At 41.8% G+C, this 13,179-nt stretch overlaps 1 protein-coding gene across 10 annotated transcripts in view; it reads right to left on the bottom strand.

Annotated features, from left to right (window-relative positions):
* Positions 1-13,179, bottom strand: part of ELMO1 (engulfment and cell motility 1) — a 304,941-nt gene that overhangs the window by 226,585 nt on the left and 65,177 nt on the right. For 9 of the 10 annotated variants that reach the window (XM_083826074.1, XM_083826086.1, XM_083826081.1 and 6 more), the window contains one exon: positions 4,053-4,103. The exons of the other annotated variant lie outside the window; for it this stretch is intronic. In XM_083826074.1, the coding sequence (XP_083682200.1) occupies positions 4,053-4,103 (51 nt within the window). The remainder of the gene's footprint in view (positions 1-4,052; positions 4,104-13,179) is intronic. 10 annotated transcript variants of the gene reach the window in all.

Genomic DNA, 13,179 nt, shown 5'->3' with positions numbered 1-13,179 from the left:
TAAAGGCAGAGGGAGAAAGAGAACAGTTTCCTTAGCTTAGTCTTCCCAGCATTTTAGCAGCCTTTCAAAATGATTAGTCATTACAATGAGGATTTGCAGGATCTGATCAAAAGAAAGCTGCAGACAGTAAAAGGTTGGACTCTGTTTGCTGCATTGCAGGACAGAGCTGTCCTTTTGGAACAGTCTCACACTCAGGAGTAATTACAGCTCATTTATACACCTACCCATCATCCACTGGAATAAGAATATCACAAAATAGACAATAACAATCTGGCATTTCACCTGTCACATATGTTCAAATACAAAAAAAGGTTGTTGCACAAAAAACATTGGATGAGTCCCTTCAGAAATGCAAATGGACAAGGGGGGGAAACAGGTCATGGAGAACAGCAAAAACACACAACAGCACAAAGAATTGTTAAGAAAGATGATAGGATGGCAAAAAAATAAATGAGAAGGATGATATAGGAACAAAGATAATATGAGAGAAATTCAATCTGTATTCAAGTTACCTAGGAAACACAGTGTCTGTGTGGTGAGTGGTTTATAGAGGAAAAAATAGCATTGTTTAGAAAAAAACAGCCTTTCAGAGAATTGCACAAACTTAGCAAACAGACCTGCGGAAACAAAGAGGCAGTTCAAATTCCCACCAGGCCCAACAACTGGCGTTTGCAAAGTTCTAACTCAAAGAAGTCTAAAATAGACACGTCATAAATCTCTGAAGGCAAGCATTTATAATGGATTTAGCAGCACACCAGAACTGCAGTTTTGCTCTTGCAGTATTAACAATGAATTTCAGGGGGGAAAAAAAGAGACTTATACGCACACCCAAAATTATCTAAATTTGAGATTCAAAAAGAGGAAGTATTTCATTTAGATAATGGGAAGTTGGATTTCTAATCCTAATTTTAAGGAAGCCAACCCAAAAATACTGTTGTGTTTCTCCTAGATTTCTCCTTCCCCTCACCCCACCATTTTAATCTTTAATAGTACCTGTAATGGGTACATGAGCAATACACGACTTCAGACTAACAGCAACAGAACTCAGAAGATCCTGTCTTGTCCTTCTCACTCAACTCCCAATGACTGATGGCACGCAACTGTGAATGGGTATAGCATGACTTTTGCTTCTGATGCTATTATATTACATGAAAATTAAGAACTAGAAATGTGTTTTAATTTCCTGCAGCCTTCAGACCTGGCCATGACTATTCCTCTCAACTCTTCAAAAAAGTTTCCTCAAAAGGCTTGTGAAGTTCAGGACAGATTTTTCTTGCCCACAATAGCCAGAAAGTAGAACTTGGACCTCTCTGAAGCTACATGGACACATCCCAGGCACCAGATAATTTGTATGGGGCTCCTCTTCACTTCTTTTAATCTTTCTTTCCCTCCTTTCAAATTCCCCAACCTCTACACAGAGTGGTTTTGCTACTATTTTCTTTGCCTGAGGGGAGGAGGAGATAATTTCAGCTTTATACTGATACAGAGGGGGGGAAAAAGGAAAAAAAATAGAATCTTAATATTATCACAGGATGAGAAAAACATTTTCCACCTAGCCCTGGGAGCTAGGAAAGCATCATTCCCATATTGCAGAAGTATATCTTGCAGCCTGCTCTTCCCTTTATCTCCTCCATCTACAGTTGCTTTCACATAGAATTTCAGAGGAAAAAATGGAAACAGATGGCCTGTTAGCTTCTCAGGGTTAAATACAAGCATTGTGTGGGTCACCAGCCTAAAAACCACAGCTTGGAAGCCTTTAATCTATCTATTTTAGGTACCTCTATGATGACCACTTCGGCAGTACCTTCAAAGCAAAGACACTATTCTAGTACAGGAACATGCAGAACTTTATTTTACCTCTATTTAAAGAATACAAATACTCTTTAATCTGACAAAAACCAACCCAGACCTTTAAAACCTCCACCCAAGTTACTTCCCTGATTATGGGAAAAAGTTAACTAAAAAAAAAAAAAAAAAGATAATAAGCCCTGGTTTAGGGATAAATGTCAATACTGACAACTAGAAACTAGACTGGCCTTCTAGCTCATAACAGGATGGCAGATTAGGATCCCTGTGTCACTATTAACTGTAGGCTTGTGCAAGCATGGTCCCTAACTTGGTAGAAAATGGGTAACAGCCCAATATCCTAAGGAGCCCTGTCTTGGCTGACTGAATCTACGGCAGATGACCAAAGAAACAGAACAAGCACAGGAGAATCTTATGCAAGGCCCTGCCTTCCTGCCCACAGCTATTAGTAGAAAGCATTATAAATCCAAAAGTTGTCTTCTGTTTGAAGGTCGTATTTCCAATTGCACAAGTGACCATGCAGACAGACAGCTATTTCCACAGATACGTCAAAGCACAGCCTCAGTTCAGTTTTGCATGGTGCAACTCATTGTGGATTTTGAGATGGGGAAGGATTCCATGAGTCATCTCATACTGTCACTCCACGTTGTGGTTACACAGAAGAATGATGCAGTGCATTTGGACCACACTGGTTCCTGATGAACCACAGATGTTGTTTTGCTTTCACGACATCCCACATCTGGCCAGTAAATAGCCCTTTTTTGGTGGAGTGGATATTTGGATATTTGTTCTTACAAGTCCCAAAGGTTAGGAGCTGGTGCCGGGGCTTTCTGTTTCTTAGGAAGCTCCACCAGATGGGGTTTACTTCACAGGTAAGTGGTTTCTCATGTACAAGGCTGTTCTGATGACATATAGTGAGAAGCTTTGGAGTCACACAGACTCTGACAACAGCAGCTTAAGACCATGGCTCTTACTCCTACAGCTGTAAAGCTCTGTATATGACCGTGAAAAAGATGACAAAGGATAATGGAAATCTCTTGTCTTTGTTCAGACAGCTGCTGCTTAGGTGTGCTTTCTGTTAAGAGGACACACTCACGTAGATACACTTAACCAAAAACTTCAGAGGCATGCATGTGTTTTCATAATGGCTTCTTCAATTTCTATGTATACACAAACATGCATTACAAACTCAGTCTCCTCCCAAGTTTAATATAAATCACCATCAAGTTAAGCATGCTGGGGACAAGTGAAAATGCATATGGTATCTGGAGGACCTAGGAAATTTTTAGCAACATACATTTCTCTTTTTTTTTTTTTTTTTTTACATTGAGGGTAAGTCCTACAGCTGAAAAGTGGCCCATCCAGTATATATCTCCATGTAGCTTCTAGATAAACAAGATTTTGCATCTGACACCACTCTTAACAGGTTCAACAGAAGCCAAAATTTAAAGCACCCCAGCTCTGTCTTCCCTGCTTAAATGAGCTGCAGTACATGGGGGCAGATTTTGGCCGTAAGAATGCAATGATTCTGCAGAAGCTAAAACACCACCACAAAGAGGTAAACCATTTCAATGGCACACTATGCTTGTCAGTAAGGAAATGTGATTGCTGCTGCCAGAGAAATACATCTTCTGGGACTAATAGTGGCTTTCAGCATGTGGCAACAGCATGGCTCAACTCAGCAGGAAAACAGGCCATTACAAGGCAACCAGCAACTCTGCTATGCTTTTTGAGGAGCTGGCAAGGAGGTGGTATTGAAAAAATAAAGACAAAACAGTAAAATCTCAACACTATAGCAGCTGCTTACTCAGTAGAAATCCCAACAGCAGGAAAGCTCTGACCTGCACTGCCCAGAAGAGCTCCCATATCCAACCCTCAGGCTTTTCTCTTGGCTCAGAGCTCTTGGGCAGGACAGGAGAACTTGAGTGAGGCTGCAGTTCCAGCAGGGAAGCAGAGGTATTTTGGACATGAAAGCTCTTCCCAGTGGAAGAGAAGTGAAAGAAAAAGAACACCCCACTGTGCCAACCCTATCAGAAAATTTCACTAAAGAGGGACCATCCCAACCCACAACTCAAAAAAAGAGATCAACGCATACAGTCTTCTTGTGACCACACCATCACTGTCCTTTGTAAGGGTATTGTGGGATAAAGTGTGGCTAATGCTTGAAAATATATAAATCACTTCACAGTGATTCTACTAATCAAATCTTTACTTTGAAGGGAGAGAAGAACAGAACAGTAACTTACTGGAGATGTTGTTAACCGAAGGATTGCTCCATTTTTTATCTCATTACGATTCTGAAAGAGAAAAAAACCACAAGGATTTCCTTAAGACATATAAAAAGATGAAATGCGCATTAAACAGAATGCCACACTGAAACAGCAACAGTACTTTCCCTTGTCTATGTGCAAAAGCTTCCCCCTTCCACATGTGAGCTAAAATGCATGCAGTGTGTTCCTGATTTAGGCATACAAACATTAGCTTCAAGAAATAGGTGGCTATTCACATGATATTTAACAGATCTAAACCCTTTTGAGAATGACTTCATATTTTGCAAAGTTTAGCTTCCACTGGCAACTTCTAAAGATTTATTTGAAATATACTGTCCATGGTGTCTGGCTCTGATACTGTGCTACATAGTTGAGGAGTTCGTAAGTTTGCTAAAACCTGTCATTAAACATCTGCAGGACTTAAGTTTTATCCCACTGGCTCTCTGTTTTCTGTAACAAGAACATGCTGACTTAAACCACTGGAACCAACCACTGAGCTCTGCCACCACAACTTTGCAGTCTCCCTCAAATTAAATACAAAATAAATTTTAAAAAGCCCTATTGTTAGTGGTAAGTAAAGTTCAAACATGCCATAAGCCATTCTCCTTACCGTGCTGACAGAAAGAGGGGGCATTAAACATTTTCTCTTTGTTAATCTCACATAAGATGTTCAATTAAACTAAAGCTACGTGTAGATGAAAAGGTTACCATGGCATAAGTTATGGTGCATGCTTACAGTGTTCTCACAACATTATGGCCAATGCCCATGTGCATGGCCTTACCCTGTGGTAAGCACGAGGGAGACTTGCACCTCTATCAGTAAGCTACCTTCTGTTCACCACAGGTCAACATTGCAGCAGTACCCAGCACAAAAAGCATACTAACAGGTACTGACCACCTCTGCACAACGCAACACACTTTCACAGCTGCATTCACGGTTCATTAGTTTGTTCATGGGCCAATATCCTCATTTGTCAAAGGAATGTGAGGAATCCCTAACAGTTCGAGAGATAAAGAGTTAATTTTCTTCTAAAAAACACTGCAGGGTTTCTGCAGACTGATGTTTACACAAATAAATCAAGGTGTATTTCTTCTCAGGCAACTTTTCCCAATTTCATTTCATCCTTACAGCTCCCAGTTAGATAAATCTCAAATTCAAAATGCTAAAAACAGGATAAATCTTGCTTGAAACCAGGTCAAGCAGTCCCAAAATAAAACTCCAGTACATTGTCTCTTTCTTGGTACCTAAGTCCTCTGTGGGATTGGTTCTAGTTACCCGCAAGATCACCCTCCACCCACAACACTTCTTCACTCTAAATGAAATACTTAAAGTGTCAGACAACACAGTGGGTACAAGAGAGACATTTTTTACAGCATCATTGCTTACATATGCAGCTAACTCATCTGAGCCCCTAGCAGTCTCCTCCTGATAGTGTCATTGCCTTCCTGCCAGAACAGCCCAATGGATTCCAGACAGACTCTACTCCAGAGAGGGGTTAAAAAAAAAAAAAAAAAAAAAAAAAAAAGGTGAGTGGCTAATTACACAGCAGAGATAACACTAACAAAGTGCCAGATTTGCTCCTCCTGTAGTAAAACAGCATCAGACAAAGCTACACCTCATCATGTCTAAGGAATCTGTATGAGGTGGTAAGAGTGCATTTGTGTGGTTGAACCCAAATCAATGTTGAAACAAACTCACTTTGCAAACACTTGTGGCAGCTTAAACTGTTACCACCTCCTGATTTGTGGAATCGAATATGAGTAATTGCTTCAGGACACAGTCAGCGTAGACTAACTTCATCTCCATCAACGTCTTAGGCTAAATCACTGGACCTCAGCTGGGTTAGGCCAGAGTATGCACGTATGCATGTGCACATGGAGTTACATCAATTTTACTTTTAAGGCAGCAAATCCCAGTATGCAACAACATTAAAAACAGAAAATCAGATAATATTTAAACAGCTTAAACTGTACCAATCACATGCAAAAATAAATAAATAAATAAAATAAAAGTGAAGTACAACCAGGTGATCAGGCTCAGCCACCGTGGGTTCATGAAATGTAGGTCCTGTTTGACGAACCTGATCTCCTTCTATGATATGATGACATGTTTAGTGGACAAGGAAAAGGCTGTGGTCTATAGCAAAACATTTGGTACTGTTTCCCACAGCATTCTCCTGGAGAAACTGGCTGCTCATGGCTTGGATAGAGGTATTGTTCATTGAGTAAAAATCTGGCTGGGCAGTCTGGCCTAAAGGGCCACAGTGAATGGACTTAAAGCCAGCTGGAGGCTGTTCACCAGTGGTATCCCCCAGGGCTCAGCACTGAGGGCTGGTTCTGTTTAACATTTTTATCAGTGCTCTTGACTAGGGGGAGGGGATCGAGTGCACCCTCAGTGAGTTTGCAGACACCAAGTTGGGTGGGAGTGTTGACCTCTACTTGAGGGTAGGAAGGCTTTGTAGAGGGATCTGGATAGGCTGGATCGATGGGCCATGTCTATTTGTATCACTTGTATGGGATTCAACAAGGCTAAGTGCTGGGTGCTGCACTTGGGTCATAACAACCCCATGCAGCCGTATAGGCTTGGGGAAGAGTGGCTGGAAACTTGCCAGCAGAAAAGGACCTGGGGGTGCTGGTTGACAGCGGGATGAACATGAGCCAGTGGTGTGCCTTGGTGGCTGAGAAGGCCAGTGCCATCCTGGCCTGCATCAGAAATCGTGTGGCCAGCAGGAAGGGATTGTCCTCCTGTACTCAGCTCTGGTGAGGCCGCACCTCGAGCGCTGTGCTCAGTTTTGAGCCCCTGACCACACAAAAGATTTGGGTTGCTTGAGCGTATACAGAGAAGAGCACCAAAACTGGTGAAGAGAAAACAAGAGGGGTAAGGAGCGGCTGGGGGCCCTGGGGCTGCTCGGCCTGGAGGGGAGGAGGCTGAGGGCAGAGCTCCCCGCTCTCCACAGCTGCCTGACAGGAGGCCGCACCCAGGAGCAGCGTGTCACTCTCCTTGCTCAGGTGACAAATGACAGGATGCGAGGTGACAGCCCCGAGCTGCACCAGGGGGAGATTAGGCTGGGTGTCAGGAAGGATTTCCTCTCAGAGAGGGTGGCCAGGCCTTGGAAGGGGCTGCCCAGGGATGTGGTGAGGTCTCCAGCCCTAGAGGTATTTAAGAGACGTGTGGATATGGCACTTAGCAGCATGGTTTAGAGGTGGTAGTGTTAGGTTGATGGTAGACTTGATGATCTTAAGGTCTTTTCCAACCTAAATGATTGTATGGTTCTACGAAAAGTGAACGTCCACTAATATCATTATGAAAGTGCTGGAGCTAAGTAAATAGACTGTTCTTAAACAAATAAAGAGCACCCACACAGGCTTATTTTTTCAGCAGAATAACTTTAAGCACAGAGTTTATCATGTTTCCTGCTGCAACTAACATGAACTACCAAATGAGATGAACAAATGAGTTTGTGGTTTAACAAGTTAAGTCACTTCATCTGGGCCACAACAAGCATATGTGCAAACTCTTAATCCATTGCAAACACAAGGTGCTGGGTTTTCTGTGAGGAGGCTAACACTATGGTCTCAGGAGCCCCAAGGCATTTACTGAGCAGCTGAGTACTGCTAAAGGGGGGTAGGGAGGCTCCTCCATCATTCTGTACACTCCTGTGTGTGTGTGTGTGTTTGTGTGAGAGAGAGAATTACATTTTGCAGTCACTTCGGACTGAAAGCATGCACCAGCTTGTTCACTTACAGTACTTTTATCACAAGCTGAAACCCTAACCCATGAAATGTTAGACTAAATCTGAAATGCTCTCTACACAGTCAAGTAAACAAGTTAAAACAAAAAAACTAATTACATAAGTCCACAACGAATTTGAACAAGTGAGAAAGATCTTGTTAAAAACACCCTATTCTCTCCACAGTCCAACGAATTTAAAACAAGCGTAAAAAGGGAAGCTGATAACCTCGCTGAAGTTCAGATACCACAAACAGACAAGGGCAGTACTATTCTCCAGAGTGACTGTATGTCAGCAGGTGTTATATAAAATAGCACAGGAATAAGAGAACACACAATACATAAAAGCATCCTTGGAAGTTTTGTTTAGGGTCTTTCTGTCTATTTACCAAGATCAATCTGAAACACCAAAGGTTTCATACTCCAAATTCCACCACAGGTCAGAGCCCACAGCCCACAAGACCTTTCTCTAATCACCCCTGGCTCATAGCCAAACGTATCTGTCTGTCCTATGCTGTGCATTCAGTTGCTGCTATCACAAGAGATAGCCAGCTAGTCTTCAATTTCCAATTTAGACAAAGGCTTAAGGAAAACTGACAGTGCCTTTTATCTGGAAGTTTTCACAGTATCAAGTTTCTAATGCAGCAGGCTAGCCAAACCTTGCAAAGAATGAGATATTCCCCAATCAAAAATCCAGTTTTGTTTATCCATATTACATAACGACTGAAGTGCCTACCACGAAACAGCATCTAAGTGTACAGTTAAGCCAAGAGAATTTCCTACACGAACTGTGTGGTGCAGTATTCAGCATGCCAGTTAATTGCAATCGCAACATTTATACACAGTTAATCTGCTTAGCATTAGCGACAGCATCCTGTGGATTGCCTTAACAGAATAACAGAACGTCATTCCAGCACAGCAGCCTGCTTTTGGTAATCGCCCTTGTATGCACCACAGCTATTCAGGACAGGGCACAGCAAATGAAGCGCCAGGGAAGACCTCTTCCAAGATATTTCTGATGTCTCTGCTTCTCATTTGTACATTATGTTTGTAGACGTTGTTCATGATGTCAGTCTGTATTAGGAAAGCTTATTCCTGAGCAGAAAGTAACTACTTAAACATCACTATCCAAAATGTCCCTAAAGAAACTCTGCAACAAAAAAATAGACTTGTTATAAATGTTACCTAGGCCTAAGACAGCAGTTGTATTATGGATACAAATCAACCCCACTTGAAATATTACACCTTGCAAGAACCTACACCCACAAGATTTTATTCTAACCAAATATGTAGCATTTCCAAGCACCATACATTTGCATGACACTTTCCAAGCTGAGTTTTCAACAGACATGCAAATACAATTGCATAAATACAAAAACTACAAAACACTGCAGGAAGTAGAAGATACCTGGACTGTTTGCTTTGCATTCTCTTCTTAGGGCTCTCTGACTTCCACATCCACTGGCTGGAGCAACACGAACCTATTCTATCTGCCATCAGATTATGTTCCTTCTCAAAGCTTTGCCTTTATTGTGCCATAGAATATTTTGTCCAAATCACATGCAGAAAGCTTGCATTTAAACAGCAAGGTTAGCAGAGCATTAGGAATCCACCAAACCCTGACTAAAGGATGAAGGTATGTGCATTTGCTTTCAAAAATTCCTATCGAAACAGTCAAGTCATATACTCAGAGTTTTTCTGGAGACACACTTTGGAAAACTTATCAAGTAAAACTGAGGTTTATTTTGCCATGTATTTGTCTTATCACTTTAATAACCTGTTATACCAAGCAAAATGCCTCATGATTCAGCCCACTACAATTGATTGGAATGGAATGTTTGCTTAACATATTTGAGGATGACCTACAAGCATTGGTTCCTGTGGTTATAGCTCACTCAGCATTATTTTTACCCTTGACCAGTTTTCTTCACAGACACCGCTGACCAAGCTAAAGAATAATAGCCAAGAAATTCAGAATTCTTTACATATTTACATTAAGTAGTTAATTGTTCCCTATTTCCACACTACTGTTACTTTATTACATCTTCCTCCAAGCTGACCCAGCAATAAAAAATTAGAGCTATGAATTATACTTGATGTTACAGAGTTATCAAGTCTAACATTTTCACCAGGATGAGTATGGACAAGTAGTAAAGAAGGGCAAAAATGCTACATAATTGTCATTTTTGTTCATACATAATGATAATTAAAGTTACAAGTCAGGAGAAGAAGTGAAGTCCTTGCTGACAAGTCTCCCTTAAATCATTGACTCAAAAGTGCTGCTGCAGCAAGTAAATGTCGGGTATCACAACTGCTGTTGTGAACTACCCAGAGAGCATCTTTTTGCCATGACACAAGAATTTGTGGCGAAGGGAGACAAAGGTCTGGATCACTGCAACCGTTCAATTTACAACACAGCCTGCAAATAGCTGTCTTTTCAGATCAGAGGGTGTGATAAACCACAATGCAGGGCCTCGCAGGAGTATGGGGCTGGGAAAGAGCATTGTTCATGCTAGCTTCACTTCTAGAGACAGAGGATGTGGTGACTCTTATCCTTGCATCAGAGCAACTATTGGGAATACAAGCTTACCCGCTGAGGGGTTTTGTGAGCCAGTTCCAAGCTATGCTCAGCCCATGATGATAATGGTGCCATTTTTAATGTTGTCTTTTAAATATAAGGACATTTCATTCATCTGCTTATTGATAGCAGTCTATTCTTAGTCAGTCACAATTTCATTGGATTTTTTTTTAATCTGATGCCTTTGAAGACTCCCTATGCTTTTTAAATCTTCTTTCCTGCCACCTTTATCATAGAATCATTTGGGTTGAAAGTGACCCCAAGGATCACCCAGTTCCAACTCCTCTGCCATGGGCAGAGACACCTCCCACCAGACCAGGTTGCCCAAGACCCTATCCAGCCTGGCCTTAAACACTTCCAGGGATGGGGCATCCACAGCTTCTCTGGGCAACTTGTGCCAGTGCCTCACCACTCTCTGAGTGAAGAATTTTGTCCTTATAACTAGTCTAAATCTACTCTCTTTCATTTTAAAGCCATTCCCTCCTTGTACTATCACTACACTCCCTGACAAAGAGTCCCTCCCCACCATTTCTGTAAGCCCCTTTAAGTACTGGAAGGCCGCTTTAAGGTCTCCCTGGAGCCTTCTCTTCTCCAGGCTGAACAACCCCAACTGCCTCAACCTGTCTTCTGAGGAGAGGTGCTCCAGCCCTCTGGTCATCCTCACAGCCATCATCTGGACTTGCTCCAACACATCCGTGTCCTTATCATAGAATTATTCAGGTTGGAAAAGACCTCTAAGATCATAAAATACAACCTTTAACATAGTACTGACGAGTCCACCACTAAACTGTGCTACAAACCTATACCTAAATGTTTCTTAAAGACCTCCAGGTATGGTGGTGACTCAACCACTTCCCTAGACAGCCTATTCCAACGCCACAGAACCCTTTCAGTAAAGAAATTTCTCCTAACATCCAATGTAAACCTCCCTGGTGCAACTTGAGGCCATTTCCCCTCAACTTATCACTCGGTGATTCTGCAGGCCCACCTCTCAAACCTGTCCAGGTCCCTCTGGATGGCATCCCTTCCCTCCAGCATGTCGACCACACCACACAGCTTGGTGCCATCGGCAAACTTTCTGAGGGCGCACTCAGTCCCACTGTCCGTGTTACCAACAAAGATGTTAAACAGAAATAAAACCAACAGCAACCCCTGAAGAATGCCATTCATCACTGGTCTCCACCTGAACATCAACACATCAACCACAATTCTTTGAGTATGACCACCCAGCCAATCTTTATCCACCGAGTGGTCCCTCTGTCACATCCATGTCTCTCCAATTTAGAGACAAAGATGTCATGCAAGACAGTGTCAAATGCTTTGAAGAAGTCCAGGTAGATGACATCAATTGCTCCTTTTCATCCCTATGTGCTTGTTGCATGAAATGGAGGAGAGCAGATGCTGAGTTCCCTCAATTTGTTTTGAGAGACTTTTGTGCTATTCTGCAAAGGGAGTTGCCTTCAATTTTGCTTTCATTATCATTACTCAGCTCCTTGCTGTGTTTGCAGACAGGACATCCTTCTAATTCCCGCCTTCCCCAAGCTGTGTGGAGCCACTAGTGTTTGTTCTTCCTCAAAGGTGCTTTTGCTTGTGACCCAATTTTTGCTGAATACAACTTGCAATTGTACATTCATGTGAAATTCCACCATGCCATTACAATCTCCCTGTGTGGGAGTATATGCAAATGATAGGACAAGAACTGAACCACTTATAGGGTTGAGGTTTTTTGGAGGTTGGTGGTGGTTTTTTTTTTTTCCATTCACATTTTAATCATTTATCTGTTCTCATTGATCAACTGAATTTTAGTGAGATGAAAGTAAAAATTCTGAGTATTTATATCTGATTTCAATCCAGACTTGAACTGGACCAAACTATGTTCAGCCTTTCCTTTTCTCTACCATCAGTGTGACATGGTATTCCCCTCATATTCTTAAACTTCTTACTGTTTTGGGGCTCCTGCAAGATCTTTCAGAAATTGCTAACACTACAGGTAGCACACAAGGTCAGACTGGCCATGCTCCTGGCCTGCTTGATGCTTGCTGCTAATGCTGCCCTACGGACTACAGCAATAAACAGTGGACATTGGTGTATTTCTCCAGTAGACAGAAGCAAAATTTGAGTATCTATGTGCTAAATGACTTTCAATCCTGCTTCATTCAGGCTGATTTCAAGAACAGTAGTCATCCTTCTCCAGCAAGTTAGTCCAAGTTTTTAGGACTTACTTTTTAGGACTTCTGGCTCAGGCTAAATTTTCCAAAGAAAAACAAAATCATTCTGTCCTGTCAACCTGCTAAACTTCCTGTCCCACTATGAACAGCTTAATTCTTCTTTTGCTTGCCTCCTTTTTAAGTAGGTGGTATAGCAATATATTTAGTTATATATTTAGTTCCACATCAAGACTGATGAGAACCAAAAAGTGTGGTTTTTTTGTTTGTTTTTAAGGCTGCATACACGTTTATTTTTCTGAAATAAATTTGTAATTTTGCCTCACATATAATAAACTAAAAAGGAAAGGCTCTGAAAATATGTTTGTTATAGCAATCGAACGTAGGTACAAGTACACCACAAGCACTGTGCAACTGTTCCAGTTCAGCTGATATGAAGCAGGTCTGTGTAAGATCCATCTGACAGAAAAATGTTCTTTAACTCCTCTTCATACTTGAACAACCACCTATGTAGAGGGATGGATGGTTTTACAAGGTGCGGTGAACAAACATCACAGCACAACACTGAATGGGGACGGTTCTGACTTCTCTCCTTCCCCATGAAATCCTTCAACTTCCAAAATGCTGGCT

Source organism: Anser anser (genome assembly GCF_964211835.1).
Source record: "Anser anser genome assembly, chromosome: 2".
Lineage (NCBI taxonomy): Eukaryota > Metazoa > Chordata > Aves > Anseriformes > Anatidae > Anser > Anser anser.
The sequence above is the reverse complement of the archived record's forward strand: the minus strand, read 5'-3'. Positions and strand labels throughout refer to the sequence as shown.